Below are 22,026 nucleotides of genomic sequence, written 5' to 3'. Positions count from 1 at the left end.
TAGTTTCAATATATCGGCCGATCTTCAGTAAATGCCAAATTCTGTTGGTACACCATTTCCGTCAACAAGCACTGAAAATATACATGGTACACATTCAGTAAAATATTTGCGATGTAATAATTGCACTGGAAATGGATTTTTACAATTCACTCATGTTAAGGTTCAATCGCTGACATTGGGACTTTTATAAAGTGACTTATTATGCCAGACCCAGAGCCATAATAAACCATAGTGAGTGAGTTGGGTTTAACCCCGCATTTAACAGTATTCCATGTGATTAATGTTGGAGGAAAGCCCGAAGTGATACAGGTCTCAGACATTTACCATTTCGGTGAAACCCACTAGCACGGGCATGATGCTGACAAACCTAGAAACATAATCGGGGCGAACCGGGATTCAAACCTAAAATCATAGGCTTCTGGCGTAACAAAGGGAAGCAACTCTGCACAGCGAATTGCGACGCCTTTGATAACTGGGCCACCAGTACAGAACAATTAGTGATGTGGTAACTGAACTTCTGTACCCTGCTTTGTAAAACACACAAAGTACATACTACTTTGGACCCCTGAAGATCCCCTGTTTGTCATAAAAGGCGACTATGCTTGTCGTAAGAGGCGACTGACGGGATCGGGTGGTCAGTCTTGCTGACTTGGTTGTTTCATCGTATCCCGATTGCGTGAATTTATACTCATGATGTCAATCATTGGATTGTTTGGTACAGACCTGATTATTTACAGACCGCCGTCATATAGCTGGAATATTGCTGAGTATGGCGTTAAACAACAAACAAACAAACATATTACTGATTCAGATACCTTACATTGTGACACATTTTCGAAGTGTACGCACTAAAGAGGTCAAAGTTTGGGAAGGGTTTCCTTTTGTTTTGCTTTGGCAAATGACTAATTTATTTCATCACAATTACCTCATACCTCATAACCAGTTTGGACATAATTTGTGTTTGATCAGCTGAACTATAGCATCATGTAACATGTTTATCAGAAAAAGACACCATTCTGAAATGAGGTGAAGGTGAAGTGAATTGGGTTTACATCGCGTCCAAGAATCTTGCACTTATTTAGCGACGTGCATGCACGAGTGTGTGTGTGTGTGGCTGCTTGTACTAGTCTGGACTGATGCCGATTTATAGTGCTAGCTCACTGAGATACCATGCCGCAGTTTAACATGAATACCCCACTCAGACACAGCATCCTGACTCCGAGCCGACCAGTCCTTGTTTGAGCCCCTTAATGCCGAGCGCCAGACAGGGTAACAAGAAGTACCATCTTTAAACGTCTGAGTGGGTAATTCATGTTAACCTGCGGCATGGTATCTCAGTGAGCTAGCACTATAAATCGGCATCAGTCCGGACTAGTACAAGCAGCCACACACATACATACACGTGCATGCACGTCGCTATATAAGTGCAATAATCTTGGACGCGACGTTAAACCCAATTTCCCCTCACCTCACCTATAACACTTGCTGCTGTTTACACGTGACCTGGTTATGGAGTACGCACGGTCGTTGTGGTCGTAGAAGAGGCGGAGACCCTGGGAGGGAACACAGCCACCACACCATCCTCCACACAGTAGGTCGATCACAGCGCCCCCTTCCGAGCGCGTCACACTGACGTAGGGATTCCAGTCGGACCCTTTCCAATTTGCCTGTGGTATAAATAATTCAAATGATATGAGTTTCAAAACAAGTGATGGCACGAGAATACAGGTTTGTTAAGGGATATTGGGACCTACTCTATCCTAGGATGCCCACATGGTATGCTGGAGCCATATAAAGGATCAATTTCTTCAAAGCATCATTAAGAATAAAAGCGACAAAACCGTTTCCATATTCATAAGAAATCTCTTCTAAGATCAGAGTCAATTACACGATTACTACTATATCATGAGCATGTATGTGGATCACTATATGGTACTAGTCAAAACAGGTAATAGCATCGGACTGTTTTGTCACTGATACGTCAAATTTGGAAATGTCCTCCACATGTCTACATAAACCGTTTTGCAAGCTTTAGTGAGGCCTTGATCAAACAACATTTTCAGCAGTCGTATGACACTTTTTGAAATCTTTATAGAAAGGGCATGCTTGATTGTATATCCCACAGCTTACAATTGGGTATTGGGGACTTTTCCGTTCTGAAATAACCAGGGCTCTCAACAATACGTCAATTGCTAGATTTAAGCTCACATTGATGTCGACGACCAAGCCAGTCCCTCGCGTGTCCACTCTGAACGTCCCGACAGGCCCACAAGGAGCCGAACCGTAGAAGTTGTTGTAGCAGTCCATGGCTTCTGCGTAACCATGACGGTTTTCTTCCCATGTTGCGAAGGTGAAGTCGTCTAGAACCACAGTCATTGTCTGAGGAAAATAATGTACTGGCTACGAAATGTAGTATTCTAACATCCTTGTGTTTGTACAAAGATGGTGTTAAATGAAGCTAATGGGTCCTGATATCTGACAACGGTTGTAAATAATAACTTGTTAACTTGATAAGAAATACTAATAACTAGAGTGAGTTAGTGGGTGAGTGAGTGAGTGCAGGCCATTGTGACATCATTGGTTGCCATGGCGTCACAATCAATTAACATGACTAATCGCTCTGCCACTGAAGGGGCAGTCGGGTAGCCTTGTGGTTAAAGCGTTCACTCGTCACGCCGAAGACCCTGGTTCGATTCCCGACATTGGTACAATGTGTGAAGCCCATTTCTGGTGTCCCCGCCGTGATATTGCTGGAATATTGCTAAAGGCGCGTAAACCCATACTCACTCACTCACTCTGCCACTGAAGCTGGGTAGCTGTACTGAGGACTCATGACACTGGTGTTTACTGTCACAAGCTGAAAACGTTGGCAGAATGATTTGGGATGATAAACAGAATCTAACCATTGCCTTTTGATATTAATTATATCGATTCGATTTGATATCATTGATATCAAAAGGCACTTGGATGAGAGTCTCTACGAACGCTAGGTGAGTCATGTGATAGCATGAGCAAGGATCCAAGCCCTAAGGGATCAGTAGAGGTTATCAAGCGAATTTGTTTGTTTGTTGTTTAACGCCGCACTCAGCAATATTCCAGCTATATGACGGCTTGGCTACAAGTAAATAACCTGTATTAGAAAAAACATTGTATTTAGGGAGCCTTGGCGAGCTCAACACAAAGTGTTTATTCCTAATACGGGATATTTCCCATCACCAAATACACAAGCGTGATAACCTCTTTATCATATAATGTCATTCTTCATTTCTGTGCTCGAAAATCTCTTACATCTCTTACAATCATTACCTAAACATTGCAAGTTTTGCTGTAATGTGCGCATTAATATATATTACGTCAGAGGGTAAGTGATGTGTCAGTCGGACAGTGATAGTGGCCAATAAAGTTTCAACTAAAATCTGTTTCTTATACAGTGGCATATACATATATTTAAAACAACAATTGCCTACACAATTTGTTTTTTGGGGCAATCATTCGCTGTGTCCGATAGAGTAACTGCCCTTTATCAAAGGGATGCTACTCTAACCCTAGTCTGTGAGACGGCACGGCCACGGTCAGACGTTGTTGACAGTCTGTCCTGTCATAACGTTATGAAGTGAAGTCAGATGTACACACAGCCACAAAACTAAACAAGGTAACAATTCAAACATATTTCGGCTAAAATCCAACTGTATCAATTTAAGATTGCGTTAAACCCAACTCACTCACCACTAGTTCGTTGGAAAACCACTGACGTCAACAAGCACAGATATGGAAACTGATCCCGCTTGGCTAGTGCCCTCGCAAAATTGTTTCGCAATTCATATCTCCAAAGTTGCCAAAACTTGTAAAATGCTTCATCTACGTCACAGTTAGACACTGATATTCGGTATATTAGACTGTTCTTTTGATACTGAGAGGAATTATCCCAGTGGTTTCTCCAGATTCCCGAGGGTTAATTCTGACTCGATCGCCGAATGACAAGTGCGACGCCATGTTTGTTTATAAACACTGAAAGTAGTCCCTACTTGACCTTTGATATTTGCAGCTCTATCCACATATTACCTCAACGAATATCGTTTTGGCTTTACTGCCAAGAAACCAACATTATCAGCCAGGTCGGACATAATGACCATTCGATCGTTGCTCTGACCCTGACATATCTTGGGCTCTGAACAACATCTGTGAACAACACCTGTGAACAACATCTGTGAACAACATGTATAAAAAGCACCATGAACATTGCTTACCTCTGGTCTTATGCGGATTTTGTAGAATCGTGTTTTTCCAGGTTCCCCAGTTCCTGAAACACTATTGTTTTCCCCTCTGCACCCTCGGTTCTGTTTGCGTGGGTATACACCGACATTGACAGTGGCCAGAGGCACGTACTCGGTCGGAGTGGTGGTGTTCATGCCGCGGCAGTAGACTCTGGCTCTGTTGTTGTACATGGTGGAGGACCTAGGGTACAGCCAGTACTCCCCGTCGGAGGTCACGTTCAGCTGAGCCTTAGCTTCCGAACATGTAGATGGGTAGTCGACCACTGCAGAATGACACAATAAGCAGGATTTACAGGTCACTCCTAAGTCTCTCACCTTTTCCTAAACACTGACAATCTACACGTTCTGTGTAAATGTTTTTTTAGTGACTCATTCCCAAGCTGGTGTCATTCATAAAAGTTGTACTTTTTGAGATGTTGAACATGCAGTAACACTAGAAAATGGGGCTATATGAATCAAAAGTCGTGCTTGGTCAAAATCAAAATATGCAGCAAAATACGTGTGATATGTTATGCACCATGTCACATACTTCCTGTATGTAGAAAACAATAACATTGCATGTAGAAATGGCTAGAAATGTACTTGGAAAAACAAGGTCCAAAGTCGGATCTAAACTCTGCGAGCAGCCTTTTGAAGACGTCATAGCTGGGATCAATCGTAGCAAATTTCAACTCCTTTGGCCTTGTAGTACCAGAGGAAATGTCAAAATGTTTAATGTAACGACGGACAACGCGCCATGACTTGACTATCAGTCAGGCGAGTTAAAAATGAAACCTCTTAGTGAAATCACCATCGCTGCTGGTACTGGTACCTTCTACAATTGTCCACAGGGTGTAGGAAATCGATGATTGAAGAGGCGTTCATCACATCCCTTTTGTCACTTTCATCGACGATGGATTTCACGCCACATCGATCGCGAATATTGAATGCACTTTGATTCCCCTGGGCTCCTAGCTGATCGAAACGACCCACCTGCACGATTGCAGTATATCATACAATACATGCATGCTAAAATATCCAAAACGTCGAATATCCGTGTGCCTTGCATGTGGTAATATGGTACTTGGGTATATCATCACACCATACAAGAGAATGTTACATTCGTTCAAAAAGATATTTTTAAAATGATCAAGAAACAAACAAAAACATAAACTATATGTAATGCCAGTTTTACATTGTCTTTGTGTCTCTGTCTTGAAACGGGGGCACGGGTGGCCCAGTCGTCTAAGGCGCCGCGATTCGCTGTGCAGAGTTGCGGACCTTGAGCACGCCAGAAACCTATGATTGTGGGTTCGAATCCCGGTTCGCCCCAATTACGTTTCAAGGTTTGTCAGCACCATACCCGTGCTCGTGGGTTTCACCAAAGTGGTAAACGTCTTAGACCTGCATCACTTCTGGCTTTCCTCCCACATTAAGCTGACACGCCGTGATATAACTGGAATAATTTTAAAAGCGGCGTTAAACCCAACTCACTCACTCACTTTGTCTTGAAACAGAGATTTTTATGGTAGTTCCTCTTTATGTTTCCGTCACCGTGTCTCGTACGGCAAAAGAAAAAGCGACTTTACAGTTGCTGTGAGTATGACACAAGTAAGTTAATTTTATTTCTGTTTCCAAGTCAGCATCAATGAATTAACATGACAATTGTTGCAATGTACAACACATACATGTCCTCAGTACATTCTAAGTCTGATATGTCTTCTAAGGCGGTTGTATATTTCTAAATATGTTTTACCAATCGTTTCACAAAACTAAACGACCCGTGAAGATTCCGGGGTAGACTAGGACTTCAGCAACCCAGGCTTGCCGTAAAAGGTGACTATGTTTGTCGTAAAAGGCGACTAACGGGATCGGGTGGTCAGGCTCGCTGACTTGGTTGATGCATGTCATCGATCCCAATTGCGTGGATCAATGCTCATGATATTAATCACTGGATTGTCTGGTCCAGACTCCATTATTTACAGACCGTTTACTGACGGGTGATGGAAGAGCGTAGTGTATACTGTATACAAACCTGTGACGTACTGACGATGTACGGAGACATTTTCATTAGTATTTTGTAAAAGTAGAGAACTATACCTTTGCCTGTCAGCGTGAATAGACTGAATCCGGGGGCATACGTCGTGACATCAGTGCTTTCTCCATCAGGAAGTGCAAACCCATTCGTAATACACGTCACATTCTCACGTTCAAAGTATGCAGACAAACAGAACTGACCATCTAAGCATGTTCTCGAACAATGTAATATGTCCAGGCCTTTCCAAACATGAAGACGTCGGTAGTCTGACACGGTGTCCCTACACTGTAGCTGTTCTTTATACATGTACACCTTGACCCCCACGGTCGTGCTCAACTCCAGCAGTAGTAACACCGATCCTACAACATCCATACCGTAGCATGGAATACTCGTTTCTTAGTATGTGTGTCTTAGTTACCGAGAACCGATGTTATCATATTGATCTGTTGACCGAGACAATATCAACTTTTACAAGTATTGAATACATTATTCAAACATGGCTCAGTAAAGCTGTGGTATAAAATTTCCTTTTGTCAGGGTGCCCGTGTTTTCTAAAATTATTTTCCTGGCAACTGGGAATATTAGCAGGTTTCGTCTTCCCCAGACTGTATCCTCCTGAGGTTTCTACCTGTTTTTAACCATTCCGACTTAAACGATCCCCTGTTGTGCCGAGTATTCAGAAATAACAGACACCCTATCAATTTAGCTAATGTAGAATTTAAATTGTTTAAGCAGGTTCTACAAGGTGTATTGTTTTCACCTGGGTTGTTCCTCGGGGACTGTGACGCGTGTCACCAGTATCGCTTGCCGAAGCGAGTCAGATCACACTAATGGCATCATTGTCAGTCGCGTAATATGACACAAGAAAATTTAGTCAGTATCAATGCAAGGAAATGTATCATACATCTTTTTCGCGTGATTAGAATTTTGCAAGGGAAAGCAAGTAGCGATGCACAGATATCTTTAGACTTACATTAATCTATTTTCTGGCTCGGTATAGACGGAGACGGAGAAAACGACCGCCGTGAAAAACGCCTAATAAGTCGAAAAAACGGACAAAGGGGCTAGTGAAACAAGGGTCAGAGAAAACTGCCAATTCAGATTAAATGATTTTCGGAATTATAATGTAATTAACGAAAGTCACCCACACTTTGCACATGTAAATTTTGTTTGATGCAATCAATTTCACTTGACGTCATGGACACACGAAGAGACTGGGTTGATTGCTTTTACGGTAAAATGGGATTAATCAGGGATGAGAGATTACGATAATAAAGTATAGAGGCCGTCCGGGGACGTTTAGCCTTATTCTTATGGTTGTTTTTTTGTACAAATAATTCCAGGGGTGACTTAAAGATGCCTGCTGAAATGTACTTCCAGTCTCTCTGGAACTCGAACATGGGAGTTGTTTGGGAGTGCTCTACAAAGATAAATTGACGGTCAAACTGTCAACGATATTAAGCAGAAAATCACAGACTAAAACGCACATTGTCAGTCATGCTGCGTTGTGATATATACATTAAACTACGGTTATAACGAACACGCTTATAACGAACTGGTGGATATAACGAACTGGTTTTTAGGTCCCTGCCGTTTGCTGTATCTCTGCTGTATATATGCTTGTAACGAATTACGGTTATAACGAACTACAATTTGTGGTCCCTCTGAGTTCGCTATATCCGTAGTTTACCGTACTCCTGAAAATACCACCCCTTTATGTTTGTACGTAATTCCCAGGTATCTTCTGTTTGTTTGGTTGTTTTTTAACGCAACACGCAGCAATATAACAGCTATATGATGGCGGTCTGTAAATAATCGAGTCTGGACCAGACAATCCAGTGATTGACAACATGAGCATCGATCCACGCAATTGGGATCGATGACATGCATCAACCAATTCAGCGATCCTGACCACCAAATCCCGTTAGTCGCCTCTTACGACAAGCATTGTCGCCTTTTACGACAAGCATAGGTTGCTGAAGACCTATTCTACCCCGGATCCCTAACTGAAGAGACCATGAGATGGTGGCATAAACTTGGCTTGAAACGTACACATGTAATACTATTACTTTTAAAAATGTGTGTTTGGGTAACACACGTATATGAATTGACCACAATTATTCGCATATTTGCATATTTGTTTATGATGAAAGGCATAAGCGTACGCTTCTCGGTCGAAAGTCACAAATCAACTCAGTAGCTTGAAGTATATACAATTTTACTCAATCCAAGTAGCCATATACAGAAAGCACAATGTGCCAGGTCAGCACATTATTGTTGAAGTGTTGATGACCCCGAGCACCGACCTAACCATAGCAGGGTGACGAAGGTTTCTTGCTTCCTGTCTCTATCTTTTTTTCTCTGAAATGAGCTTTCGTACCCAAAGTGAGTGAGTGAGTGAGTATGGTTTTAAGCCGCTTTTAGCAATATTCCAGCAATATCACGGCGGGGGACAACAGAAATGGGCTTCACACATTGTACCCATGTCGGGAATCGAGCCCGGGTCTTCGGCGTGACGAGCGAATGCTTTAACCACTAGGCTACCCGACCGACCCTCGTACCCAAAGAGGTGAGGTAAGGTGAAATGGGGTTTAACGTCGCGTCCAAGATTTTAAATTTAAATAGCGACGTCCATTCGTGTGTGTGTGTGTGTGTGTGTGTGTGTGTGTGTGTGTGTGTGTGTGTGTGTGTGTGTGTGTGTTTGTGTTTGTTTGTACTAGTCCGGACTGATGCCGGTTTATAGTGCTAGCTCACTGAGATACCATGCCGCAGTTTAACATGAATACCCCACTCAGACACAGCATCCTGACTCCGAACCGACCAGTCTTTTGGTATGACGCGGCCGGGGATCGAACGGACGCTCTACCACTAGACCACGGAGGCGGTCCAAAGTCGTATGATGGGGGTGAACAAAAACAAAAGGCATATTGAAGAATGACAGCTGCACAGCTCTTTTGGATTACTCACAGTCGATATACAGAACAACGTGGGGTAGGAGCAACAATGATCATCTGGGTTGCTAGGCAGTGTTGGGATTGGGATCGATGACATGTATCAACCAAGTCAGCGAGTCTGTTATTTTCTTGTAAAACACCACACATGATAATATGAAATATGATTAGGAAGCGTTTGAGTGTACTATGGTTTAAAAGAGTGCACTGAAATGTCCGGAGTTTACCCAAAGGCCATGTCAAGATGTTATCTATTGCTCAACGGCCACATGCTGTCTTCCATGTCCTAGTTCACCGTGGCCTTAGGATAAACGGAAGGACCCTAGCTTTGCTCTGCTATCAGTCCTTGCAGACGAACGGTAAGTAGTTGGTTTAATGTTGAAAAAGGCACGATCTACGTTATGATCTTTGTAGTTATGTGTATTGTGGATTCCATTGGGGCATTCTGCTTTGGTAATTTTTCTTTTCATGTAAGAATACATCATTCAATATTGTATCATAACAATGGCCTATGCTGTTGGTGATCCGGTCAGGCAAGTTTTTATTGTCTACCCCCCCCCCCCCCCCCCCCCCCTCCCCCATCCCCACACACACACACACCATACACTCACTCACACTCACTCACACCCACCCAAACACTCACTCACTCGCTCTCTTACTCCGGTAACCGAGTAAGACCAGTATAACCCAGTACAACGTGTCTGAGTGGGGTATCCATGTTTAACCGAGTTCATCTACTGAATCGCAAAAGAAACGTCATCATGGACAGATATATGAGAAAACTTATTTGTACAAACAATGTAAACATATGTGAGACATATTACAAAGATGAAACTTGGCAAAACTGATCATCAAGGTTGAAATTAAAGTGTCAGATGTTCTAAAAGTGAAACACAACACTAGTCTCTGAGAGAATGGCATCACAAGTCAGTATCTCGTGTATCCGCCATGTGCATTGATGACTGCCGTGCAACGTCGATACATAGAATGGATGAAGCGGTTGATGAAGGCCGTAGGCACTTGAGCCCACACTCTGAGGAACGCCTGACGCAGTTCAGCTGCAGTTGACGGCCTTGGTCGGGCGTCATTCAGCCGTCTTTGAATCTGGTCCCACAGGTGCTATATGGGAATTAAATCGGGACTGAGGGCAGGCCACTGCACGGTTCTGATGCCATTCTGCTGGAGGAAGTCTCTTGTTGCTCTCGCAGTGTGGGCACGGGCGTTATCATGCTGAAACTCGTTGTTACGGCGACGTGCCAAATGAGGTATGGCGTGTGGTCTCAAGACTTGATCTATGTGCCGAGCTGCTGTGACACCATTGCCTCTCCCTGGACCGATGTGCTGGAAGACCACAGGGCCGACCCTCTGTGCAAGACCAATTCAACCCCACACCATGATGCTCGGACCACCCCACGAGTCTCTCTCAACAACACAAGCCTTCGAATAATGTTTCCCACTGGCCTGTGACAGTGGAAGTGTCTGCTCGCCAATCGTCGACGCAAGGTGTCCGCATTAATGTGTCGCTGGTGTGTCCCCATGGTCTGTCGAGCAGTTTCCGCAGCAGTAAAGAAGCGATCTTGAAGATGCTGTCGCACAATCTGATGATCCTGACGTCGGGTGGTGATCCTTGGTCTTCCACTATGTGGTCCGTCATCTGTAGTGTTGGTGGTCTGGTACCGTTGCTGCAGCCTGTATATGGTCCTTACGTAGACTTGAAATGCATTGGCTACTTGCCAGGCGGTTTGTCCAGCTTGACAATCGTCCAAGGGCTTGGTGTCTCTGATTTCTGTGTCAATCTTGGCACGTGGTAGCAATTCAATAAAGATGATTGTTATCCGATCTGGCTGGATTTTCAAAGGGCAATAATTGGGGGAACGCATGTGCATTTCAATTTGCACGGATCTCACGTGCATGGATCTTACCATGGCCGTTGCCGTGATGCGTTTGGGCGATCGGTTTTGTCATCTGCTTTGTTTTTTATCATCAAATTTCATTTTTCCGTACTAGGTAATGTTAACTATTAGAAGCGTTGACAAAAATTACCCAGATATTTAAATGACAACTTTTCATGCAGTGTTACTTGGGGTGACGTTTCTTTTTGCGGTTCAGTTTATTTTATCCTTTCTTTCAGTGTCCAGCCATGACAAGACTCCTTTGCGTCGTCCTCGCTGTTGTAGTTGCTGTCAATGGTAATTGTATTATCATTATTACTATTATCATTATTTATCGGAACCTTATTTAAAACAACACTTGAGAATCACGTGTATTTGTGATGTTATACATGTCATTAGTGATGCACTTCAAAACATACCGAGGACACGGGTGGCCCAGTCGTCTAAGGCGCCGCGATTCGCTGTGCAGAGTTGCGTCCCTTGGGCACTCCAGAAACCTATGATTGTGGGTTCGAATTCCGGTTCACCCCGATTATGTTTCTAGGTTTGTCAGCACCATATCCGTGCTCGTGGGTTTCACCGAAGTGGTAAACGTCTGAGACCTGCATCACTTCGGGCTTTCCTCCAACATTAAGCTGACACGCCCGTGATATAACTGGAATACTGTTAAAAGCGGCGTTAAACCCAACTCACTCACTCACCATGCAGGACGCAAAAGTACTGTAAGTCTCCATGGTCCCAAGTGTGGTGATCTCCCTTCAATTGATGGCGATCTATATCCCGTTTTTATAATAGATTGTTATGTAGTTTTAAATATGTTTTCTGTGATACGTCAAGTTATTTTACTGACCTTCGTTGGCAGGTTTCAATGTATTTATTATGTATAACCCTTGATAGTCACGATATGGCTGAAATATTTGCCGATGTGACTTAAATATTTACTCACTCACTCACTCACTCACTCACTCACTAACCTTTTTATTGGTAGGTGAGTGAGTAAGGTTTAACACCTCCCTGAACACTATTAACCCGCAATACAGTTTGATGTGAGAGGAAAGCCTGATCTGATGCAGGTCTCAGACATTTACCACTTCGGTGAAACCCATGAGCACGGGCGTGGTGCTGACAAACCTAGAAACATAATCGGGGCGAACCAGGACTGGAACTAACCATCAAACATTTCTGTCGCGGAACTCAATCCTGTGCCGTAGACGACTGAGACGCCCGTGTCCCCTGAATATTGATGACAAATTTCAGAACTAACATAACACATTTATTTCCTGTGTACAAGGTCAGAACGGGAACGATTTAAGCCGCTGCCCGTCCAATCTCAAGCGTAACCAGTATCTCTACAGCCATGGAGAATACTGTTACGAGTTTGCGATCGCTGAACACCGCTACTGGAAAGGTGCTAGAGACTACTGTGTAGCCGACGGCGGGCATCTTGTGAAGATTGATAACATGGACAAGGAGTTGTTCCTCGTTAGCACCCTCTTACACTTGGGCTTCCATGGCAAGGCGATATGGATAGGCCTGAATGATATACAGCAGGAAGGAGTGTACACTTGGACGAATGGTAAGATCAATGATGGCACGTGGACCTTTACAAAGGTCACACTTAAGGTAAAGTTAGACCCGTGAAGATTCCGGGGTAGACTAGGTCTTCAGCAACCCATACTTGCCGTAAAAGGCGACTATGCTTGTCGTAAAAGGTGACTAACGGGATCGGGTGGTCAGGATCGCTGACTTGGTTAATGCATGTCATCGATCCCAATTGCGTGGATGGATGCTCATGATGTCAATCACTGGATTGTCTGGTCCAGACTAGATTATTTACAGACCTCCGTCATGTAGCTGGACTATTGCTGAGTGCGGCGTTAAACAACAAACCAACCAACTAAGTTAAAGTTAAGCAATAACCTGTTAAATGTGGTGTCTTCTTAGGGAAGAGAAGACCCGGGGTAGAATAGGTCTTCAGCAACCCATGCTTGCCGTAAAAGGCCACTGTGCTTGTCTAACTAACGGGATGGGGTGGTCAGACTCGCTGATTTGGTTAATGCATGTCATCGATCCCAATTGCGTGGATCGATGCTAATGATATCAATCACTGGATTGTCTGGTCCAGACTTGATTATTTACAGACCGCCGTCATGTAGCTGGAACATGTTGAGTGCGGCGTTAAACAACAAACAAACACGGACAAACTTCCTAGGGAAGAGACTATGTTCGAAACATGCCTGTATTCACGTGCATTGAATGGGTACCCGGTAGGATGAGATGGAAATGTAACTGTTTTACGACTGCTAGGGTTGTAAATTCCCCTGGGGATGAGAATGATCTGTGACAGGGATTGTAAGGGCTGTGAGAGTTGCTGCTTGACTGTCGAAGATGCGTGGTTGTTTTGGAGGTAAAGATACCATAAGTGTCATATGTTGTTCCTGTGGACGTCGTATATGGCTTTTAAAGACTTTATACGGGATACCATGTTACATAATAAGGTGTTGTGTTACAGAATATTTCCTATAGATCCCTTACAATACAAGGTGCCGTGTTGAAGAATAATTCCTATAGATCCCTTACAATTCAAGGTGCCGTGTTACAGGATATTTCCTATAAATCCCTTACAATACAAGGTGCCGTGTTACAGAATAATTCCTATAGATCCCTTACAATTCAAGGTGCCGTGTTACAGAATAATTCCTATAAATCCCTTACAATTCAAGGTGCCGTGTTACAGGATATTTCCTATAGATCTCTTACAATACAAGGTGCCGTGTTACAGAATATTTTCTATAGATCCCTTACAATTCAAGGTGCCGTGTTACAGAATATTTCCTATAGTTCACTTACAATACAAGGTGCCGTGTTACAGAATATTTCCTATAGATCCCTTACAATTCAAGGTGCCGTGTTATAGAATATTTCCTATAGACCCCTTGCAATACAAGGTGCCGTGTTACATAATAGTTTCTATAGATCCCTTATAATACAAGGTGCCGTGTTACAGATTATTACCTATAGATCCCTTACGATACAAGGTGCCGTGTTACAGAATAATTCCTATAGATCCCTTACAATTCAAGGTGCCGTGTTACAGGATATTTCCTATAGATCTCTTATAATACAAGGTGCCGTGTTACAGAATATTTTCTATAGATCCCTTACAATTCAAGGTGCCGTGTTACAGAATATTTCCTATAGTTCACTTACAATACAAGGTGCCGTGTTACAGAATATTTTCTATAGATCCCTTACAATTCAAGGTGCCGTGTTATAGAATATTTCCTATAGATCCCTTACAATACAAGGTGCCGTGTTACAGGATATTTTCTATAGATCCCTTACAATTCAAGGTGCCGTGTTATAGAATATTTCCTATAGATCCCTTACAATACAAGGTGCCGTGTTACAGAATATATCCTATAGATCCAGTACAATACAAGGTGCCGTGTTACAGAATAATTCCTATAAATCCCTTACAATACAAGATGCCGTGTTACAGAATATATCCTACAGATCCCTTACAATACAAGGTGCCGTGTTACAGAATATTTCCTATAGATCCCTTACAATTCAAGGTGCCGTGTTATAGAATATTTCCTATAGATCCGTTACAATACAAGGTGCCGTGTTACAGAATATTTCCTATAGATCCCTTACAATTCAAGGTGCCGTGTTATAGAATATTTCCTATAGACCCCTTGCAATACAAGGTGCCGTGTTACATAATATTTTCTATAGATCCCTTATAATACAAGGTGCCGTGTTACAGAATATTACCAATAGATCCCTTACGATACAAGGTGCCGTGTTACAGGATATTTCCTATTGATCCCCTACAATACAAGGTGCCGTGTTACAGGATATTTCCTATAAATCCCTTACAATACAAGGTGCCGTGTTACAGAATAATTCCTATAAATCCCTTACAATTCAAGGTGCCGTGTTACAGGATATTTCCTATAGATCCCTTACAATACAAGGTGCCGTGTTACAGAATATATCCTTTACATCCCGTACAATACAAGGTGCCGTGTTACAGCATATTTTCTATAAATCCCTTACAATACAAGATGCCGTGTCACAGAATATTTCCTATAAATCCCTTACAATACAAGGTGCCGTGTTACAGGATATTTCCTATAGATCCCGTACAATACAAGGTGCCGTGTTACAGAATATTTCCCATAGCTCGTGTACAATACAAGGTGCCGTGTTACAGAATATTTCCTATACCTTCGTGTTGCCCATGGGCTAAAAATTGACATACCATGTGTCAGGTAACTGTTTGAATTGTATATTGAGTACTGAGCTTGCACGTATTTCCAGGTGAGCTAGCACTGTTCAGGTATTTCAAGGTGAACTGGAACTGTTAAGGTATTTCCAGGTAAGATGGCACTCTTCACGTATTTCCAGGTGAAGTAGCACTGTTCACGTATTTCCAGGTGAGCTGGAACTGTTCACGTATTTCCAGGAGAGCTGACAATGTTCACGTATTTCCAGGTGAGGTAGCACTGTTCAGGTATTTCAAGGTGATGTGGAACTGTTCAGGTATTTCCAGGTGAGGTGGCACTGTTCACGTATTTCCAGGTGAGCTGAAACTGTTCACGTATTTCCAGGTGAACTGAAACTGTTCACGTATTTCCAGGTGAGGTAGCACTGTTCACGTATTTCCAGGTAAGGTGGCACTGTTCACGTATTTCCAGGTGAGCTGGAACTGTTCACGTATTTCCAGGTAAGGTGGCACTGTTCACGTATTTCCAGGTGAGCTGGAACTGTTCACGTATTTCCAGGTGAGCTGAAACTGTTCACGTATTTCCAGGTGAACTGAAACTGTTCACGTATTTCCAGGTGAACTGAAACTGTTCACGTATTTCCAGGTGAGATGGCATTGTTCACGTATTTCCAGGTGAACTGAAACTGTTCACGTATTTCAAGGTGAACTGAAACTGTTCACGTATTTCCAGGTGAACTGAAACTGTTCACGTATTTCCAGGTGAGATGGCATTGTTCACGTATTTCCAGGTGAACTGAAACTGTTCACGTATTTCCAGGTGAGGTAGCACTGTTCACGTATTTCAAGGTGAGCTGGAACTGTTCACGTATTTCCAGGTGAACTGAAACTGTTCACGTATTTCCAGGTGAGGTAGCACTGTTCACGTATTTCCAGGTGAACTGAAACTGTTCACGTATTCCCAGGTGAGCTGGAACTGTTCACGCATTTCCAGGTGAACTGAAACTGTTCACGTATTTCCAGGTGAGGTAGCACTGTTCACGTATTTCCAGGTGAGCTGAAACTGTTCACGTATTTCCAGGTGAACTGAAACTGTTCACGTATTTCCAGGTGAACTGAAACTGTTCACGTATTTCCAGGTGAGATGGCATTGTTCACGTACTTCCAGGTGAACTGAAACTGTTCACGTATTTCAAGGTGAACTGAAACTGTTCACGTATTTCCAGGTGAACTGAAACTGTTCACGTATTTCCAGGTGAGATGGCATTGTTCACGTATTTCCAGGTGAACTGAAACTGTTCACGTATTTCCAGGTGAGGTAGCACTGTTCACGTATTTCCAGGTGAGCTGGAACTGTTCACGTATTTCCAGGTGAACTGAAACTGTTCACGTATTCCCAGGTGAGCTGGAACTGTTCACGCATTTCCAGGTGAACTGAAACTGTTCACGTATTTCCAGGTGAGGTAGCACTGTTCACGTATTTCCAGGTGAGATAGCACTGTTCACGTATTTCCAGGTGAACTGAAACTGTTCACGTATTTCCAGGTGAACTGAAAGTGTTCACGTATTTCCAGGTGAACCGAAACTGTTTACGTATTTCTAGTTGAGCTGAAACTGTTAACGTATTTCCAGGTGAGCTGAAACTGTTCACGTATTTCCAGGTGAGCTGAAACTGTTTACGTATTTCCAGGTGAGATAGCACTTTTCACATGTTTCCAGGTGAGCTGGCAACGTTCACGTATTGGGCCCCTGGAGAGCCGAGTTTTCTCCACAACTTCGAGGACTGCGTGGCAATGAAGGTGACGGACTCAGGTCACTGGCACGACTTCCCCTGCGAGTTGATCTCCGACGCCTTTGGAAGTATCTGTCAATACGGTTAGTGCTGGTGTAATAGCAACTGTTAAATAAGCACATCAAACAATCCATATAGCACCTCTTACCACCCACAACCAATATCCTACAACCTAGATTCCTACCTTTTACATCCCACGACTTACAACCAACAACACACATTCCACAACTTACATCCCAGAACACCCTACCTCATACAAGGCAAAACACACATCCCACAACCCAAAACCTGACCTCCTACCACCCACATTTTATTCCTATAACCCGAACCAAAATCCTGCAACCAACATCCCACCTCCTAAAACCCATAACACACTTCCAATATCCCACCTCATGAAACCCATAACCCATCACCAATAACCGAAAACCCACCTCCTACAACCGACATCCCACCTCCTACAATCCGTAACCCATTTCCTACAACCCACAACCTACCTCTTACCACCCACATCCCAACCCCTCAAACCCACAACCCACATTCTATTCCTATAACCCGCTACCGACCTCATAGTACCCACATCCCACTTCCGCCACCGACACCATGCAACCCACATTCTGCATCCCGAAATCCATCTCCTACAACCAACCTCCTACAACCAACAACCCACATCCTACCATACACAACACACTTCCTACAGCACACACCATATCTGCTACAAACCGCACAACCAGTAACTCATCTCTACAACTCATAACCCATCTCAGACAACTCATAACCCACACCTCACCCACCCCCCACCCCCCTCCTACAACCCACAAGCCACATCCCACTTCTATAACCCACATCCCACTTCTATAACCCACATCCCACTTCTATAACCCACATCCCACTTCTTTAACCCACATCCCACTTCTTTAACCCACATCCCACTTCTATAACCCACATCCCACTTCTATAACCCACATCCCACTTCTTTAACCCACATCCCACTTCTATAACCCACATCCCACTTCTTTAACCCACATCCCACTTCTATAACCCACATCCCACTTCTATAACCCACATCCCACTTCTATAACCCACATCCCACTTCTATAACCCACATCCCACTTCTTTAACCCACATCCCACTTCTATAACCCACATCCCACTTCTTTAACCCACATCCCACTTCTATAACCCACATCCCACTTCTTTAACCCACATCCCACTTCTATAACCCACATCCCACTTCTTTAACCCACATCCCACTTCTATAGCCCACATCCCACTTCTTTAACCCACATCCCACTTCTTTAACCCACATCCCACTTCTATAACCCACATCCCACTTCTATAACCCACATCCCACTTCTTTAACCCACATCCCACTTCTATAACCCACATCCCACTTCTTTAACCCACATCCCACTTCTTTAACCCACATCCCACTTCTATAACCCACATCCCACTTCTATAACCCACATCCCACTTCTTTAACCCACATCCCACTTCTATAACCCACATCCCACTTCTTTAACCCACATCCCACTTCTTTAACCCACATCCCACTTCTATAACCCACATCCCACTTCTATAACCCACATCCCACTTCTATAGCCCACATCCCACTTCTATAACCCACATCCCACTTCTTTAACCCACATCCCACTTCTATAACCCACATCCCACTTCTTTAACCCACATCCCACTTCTATAACCCACATCCCACTTCTATAACCCACATCCCACTTCTTTAACCCACATCCCACTTCTTTAACCCACATCCCACTTCTATGACCCACAAACCGAACACCTGGTGCCATCACTGATTTAAAGTGGTCCATTCATATAATTTCCAGAGCTATTTTGCACTGCAATACGCCATTCTCTCGTATTGATATTTTATGTTTAAATGCAGGGGGAGAGATATTATATTGTTAAAGACAATCCAATTTCATCATGTGGCCAAACTATCATTTTCAATATGGCGGTCATACTGAAACCCGAACTGACCTCTTAGAACATACGTTTACTTTCGAGGGATCAGTTGTGGACATTCTTTCACCAAAACATAAATATTTGTCTGAGCTAAAATGAATTTGTAGAGTAGGCATCTAAATACTGCCACTACTAAAACCTGCATCGTTTCCTTGTTCTACAGATATGCTTCCCAAACCTACCGACGACCCTGGACTGATCATAGGTCAGGCTACAGCTGGTAAGGTCACATCCTACAACCAGCATCCCATCTCCTACAAGCCATCTCCTACTGCCCACATCCTACCACCTACAACCCACAAAACATCTGACGACCCTGGACTTAACATAGGTCAAGCTACAACAGCTGGTAAGGTCATAACCTACAACCAGCATCCCATCTACTACAGGCCATGTCCTACATCTCCTATTATTATGTACAGATTAAAAATAAAACATGCAGCCAAGAGGATTTAGGTGATCCTGGCACAGTCAGGCTGGTTAGGCTCATCATCAGATCAGGGCCCTTGCCCCCTCTACACGCAGCCCAGACAGCGAATGGGACTTCTCCCAGGAAGCGCTGCCTATTCAAACACACCCAGAACTTTTCGGAGAATGTGAAGACTCCCCAACACTGCAGTCTCCTGCATTGCCCAGATTGTCAGAAGGGCTGTATTCCTGGTAGCAAACCCGGGTACTCTCCCAATGTCAGTCAAAAGATTGGAAGGTACCAAACCTAAGGCAACAATGGGGGGAAGGACAACTTGGTACTTGGGATGCAAGCGTGACATTTCGAAAGCGAGGTCCGCTTAATTGCCATGTTTTTCCTCAATCTTGTCAATCACAGAAAATTCAATGATGTAAATGATTTCATTAGATTTATCAAAAAGGACAAGATCAGGTTGGTTGGCCTGGATATGTCTGAGGCTGTTAACGGGACTATTCCAAAGAATTTTGTATTTATCATTTTCCATGACGCCCTCTACATATTCCGGATCGTACCATGGATGGACCTCTGTGTCAAAACCACAAGCATAGTGAAGACGGTAATAATATGATCGAGCCACTCCATCGTGTCGCTTACGATACTGTGTTTGTGCCAAAGCTGGGCATCCACTGACAATGTGTTGGAGTCTCCTTAAATTCATTACATAATCTACATTTCATATTTTACATTTTGATGTAAATTCACACATTGACGGTATCGAGTGGGAAGTGACTGGTCCTGAGCAGCAAACAGAAAGCCTTCTGTTTCTCTTTTCAGGCCAGCCGACTTCATCCAAGCAAATAACTCTGCAGGGTTGCTGAACTTCTCAACACACTGCACATAAACTCGATGTAGTGTCGTTCATATAGCCTCTGCTTGAAAAACTGAGTCTGGGCCGATTTGATATGGCACTTCGTTTGCTTGACACTCATGTCAGTACCTTCCAGCAGTAACAATATTATTGTTGTTGTTGTTGTTGTTGTTGTTGTTGTTGTTGTTATCCTTATTCATATCTAATTCAAACAGCCAATTCTAACCGGGGTAATAAGCATGCTTTTGGTTTTAACACATAATAAATATGCACATAATTATTATGATTATTATCTTAATATCCTTAATCACAGATCACCATATATCACCACAGATCAACGTTCTTGTTATATTATATACTGATCCAGGCATCTCTGCTCAAATCAGTTTATGTTTGTTCCCCGATCAGTGGATCCGTATGCATTCCAGTTATCATTCTCAACTCCCTGGGAAGTATACAGCTCATGTTGCCTACAGGCTTGAAGGTTTTGACATCCACTTCACATATCGGGTACCCATTCCCTGCTGGTTGAACAGAGGCACATTTGAACTAAGTCCCTTGCCCAGGGTGACAGCAGGCGTTTTGACGCTTGTGTTTCGCGGTTCTATGTAATTATTCGTGTTTCCACCATCGGGGGCGGTCGGGTAGGCTAGTGGTTAAAGCGTTCGCTCGTCACGCCGAAGACCCGGGTTCGATTCCCGACACACCCATTTCTGGTGTCCCCCGCCGTGATATTGCTGGAATATTGCTAAAAGCGGCGTAAAACCATACTCACTCACTCACTCACTCCACCGTCGGATCATCTACTAACGGATGTGTGGGTTCTTTTGAGTGTACAAGGTGAATATACTGTACACTAGGGTAAGTGACAACACTGTAAAGACCTGTAGACGTATTGGTCCATAGTCTGACTAACAACCTGGTCACCAGCGGGATACCATCTCACCACCGCTCACCCTCTCCGCTTGAGGCGTCCAGCATTACCATCCTGATCGTGTGTGAGTGAGTGAGTTGGGTTAACGCCGCTTTTAACATTATTCCAGTCATATCACGCCGTGTCAGCTTAATGTGGGAGGAAAGCCCGAAGTGATGCAGCCAGCAGGTCTCAGACGTTTACCACGTCGGTGAATCCCACGAGCACGGGTATGGTGCTGACAAACGCGCAACAGTGAAACGCGGCCCCTTAGACGACTGGGCATTCCGACCCCTGGCATACATACCGCATACATTACTTTATATCTCCCAAATTCGTGTTCCTTTCTGCATGTTTGATTCCCGTAACACCGATTAGCGCCGGACTTATCTCAGGCGGGCTACAAACTACTGTTACACCGACAGTCAATTCAACAACTGGATCTAAGCCCTGGACGGTTAATCTAGGTATGAATTTATATCTCCCAAATTCGTGTTCCTTTCTGCAGGTATGGTTCCCGTAACACAGGTTAACGGCGGACCTATCACAGACGGGCAACAACAAACTGACGCACCGACAGTCCATTCAACAACTGGTTCCAAGCCCCTAATCGGTTAAACCGTACACGCCTCACTTATACATCCAAAGCCTTCTCGTGGTTGAAAAATAAAACAAATCTTGATTCTTTTTCATCTGA

The 22,026-nt window shown here is 43.6% G+C and overlaps 2 protein-coding genes across 2 annotated transcripts; one reads left to right on the top strand and one right to left on the bottom strand.

Annotated features, from left to right (window-relative positions):
- Nucleotides 1-24: 24 nt before the first annotated feature.
- Nucleotides 25-6,663, bottom strand: LOC139471140 (A disintegrin and metalloproteinase with thrombospondin motifs gon-1-like). Its single transcript, XM_071253399.1, has 5 exons — nt 6,354-6,663; nt 4,248-4,537; nt 2,209-2,379; nt 1,523-1,667; nt 25-71 (listed from the first exon to the last, which is right to left on the bottom strand). Exons 1-5 carry the CDS (start codon nt 6,661-6,663, stop codon nt 25-27), a joined length of 963 nt encoding a protein of 320 aa, XP_071109500.1.
- A 2,861-nt stretch (nt 6,664-9,524) lies between these two features.
- LOC139471275 (perlucin-like protein) lies at nt 9,525-22,026 on the top strand. The gene is made up of 6 exons (XM_071253575.1): nt 9,525-9,601; nt 11,374-11,431; nt 12,426-12,710; nt 17,088-17,243; nt 19,303-19,488; nt 21,838-22,026. The coding sequence occupies exons 2-6, from the start codon at nt 11,383-11,385 to the stop codon at nt 21,945-21,947; spliced, it is 786 nt and encodes a 261-aa protein (XP_071109676.1). The 5' UTR covers nt 9,525-9,601; nt 11,374-11,382; the 3' UTR covers nt 21,948-22,026.

Source organism: Haliotis cracherodii, unplaced genomic scaffold, assembly GCF_022045235.1.
Source record: "Haliotis cracherodii isolate W230 unplaced genomic scaffold, xgHalCrac1.p SCAF_22, whole genome shotgun sequence".
Taxonomy (NCBI): domain Eukaryota; kingdom Metazoa; phylum Mollusca; class Gastropoda; order Lepetellida; family Haliotidae; genus Haliotis; species Haliotis cracherodii.
The sequence above is the reverse complement of the archived record's forward strand: the minus strand, read 5'-3'. Positions and strand labels throughout refer to the sequence as shown.

What these genes read in the sequence shown, in the direction of transcription:
- LOC139471140 (XM_071253399.1), bottom strand. Translation starts at nt 6,663, where the DNA reads ATGGATGTTGTAGGATCGGTGTTACTACTGCTGGAGTTGAGCACGACC. An exon ending in ATTCACGCTGACAGGCAAAG is followed by an intron (nt 4,538 to 6,353) that starts GTATAGTTCTCT and finishes GTCATTCTGCAG; the next exon opens with TGGTCGACTACCCATCTACA. An exon ending in CTTCTACGACCACAACGACC is followed by an intron (nt 72 to 1,522) that starts GTGCGTACTCCA and finishes GTATATTTTCAG; the next exon opens with TGCTTGTTGACGGAAATGGT.
- LOC139471275 (XM_071253575.1), top strand. Translation starts at nt 11,383, where the DNA reads ATGACAAGACTCCTTTGCGTCGTCCTCGCTGTTGTAGTTGCTGTCAAT. An exon ending in TGGAAGTATCTGTCAATACG is followed by an intron (nt 17,244 to 19,302) that starts GTTAGTGCTGGT and finishes CTTGTTCTACAG; the next exon opens with ATATGCTTCCCAAACCTACC. An exon ending in AGGTCAAGCTACAACAGCTG is followed by an intron (nt 19,489 to 21,837) that starts GTAAGGTCATAA and finishes TCCTTTCTGCAG; the next exon opens with GTATGGTTCCCGTAACACAG.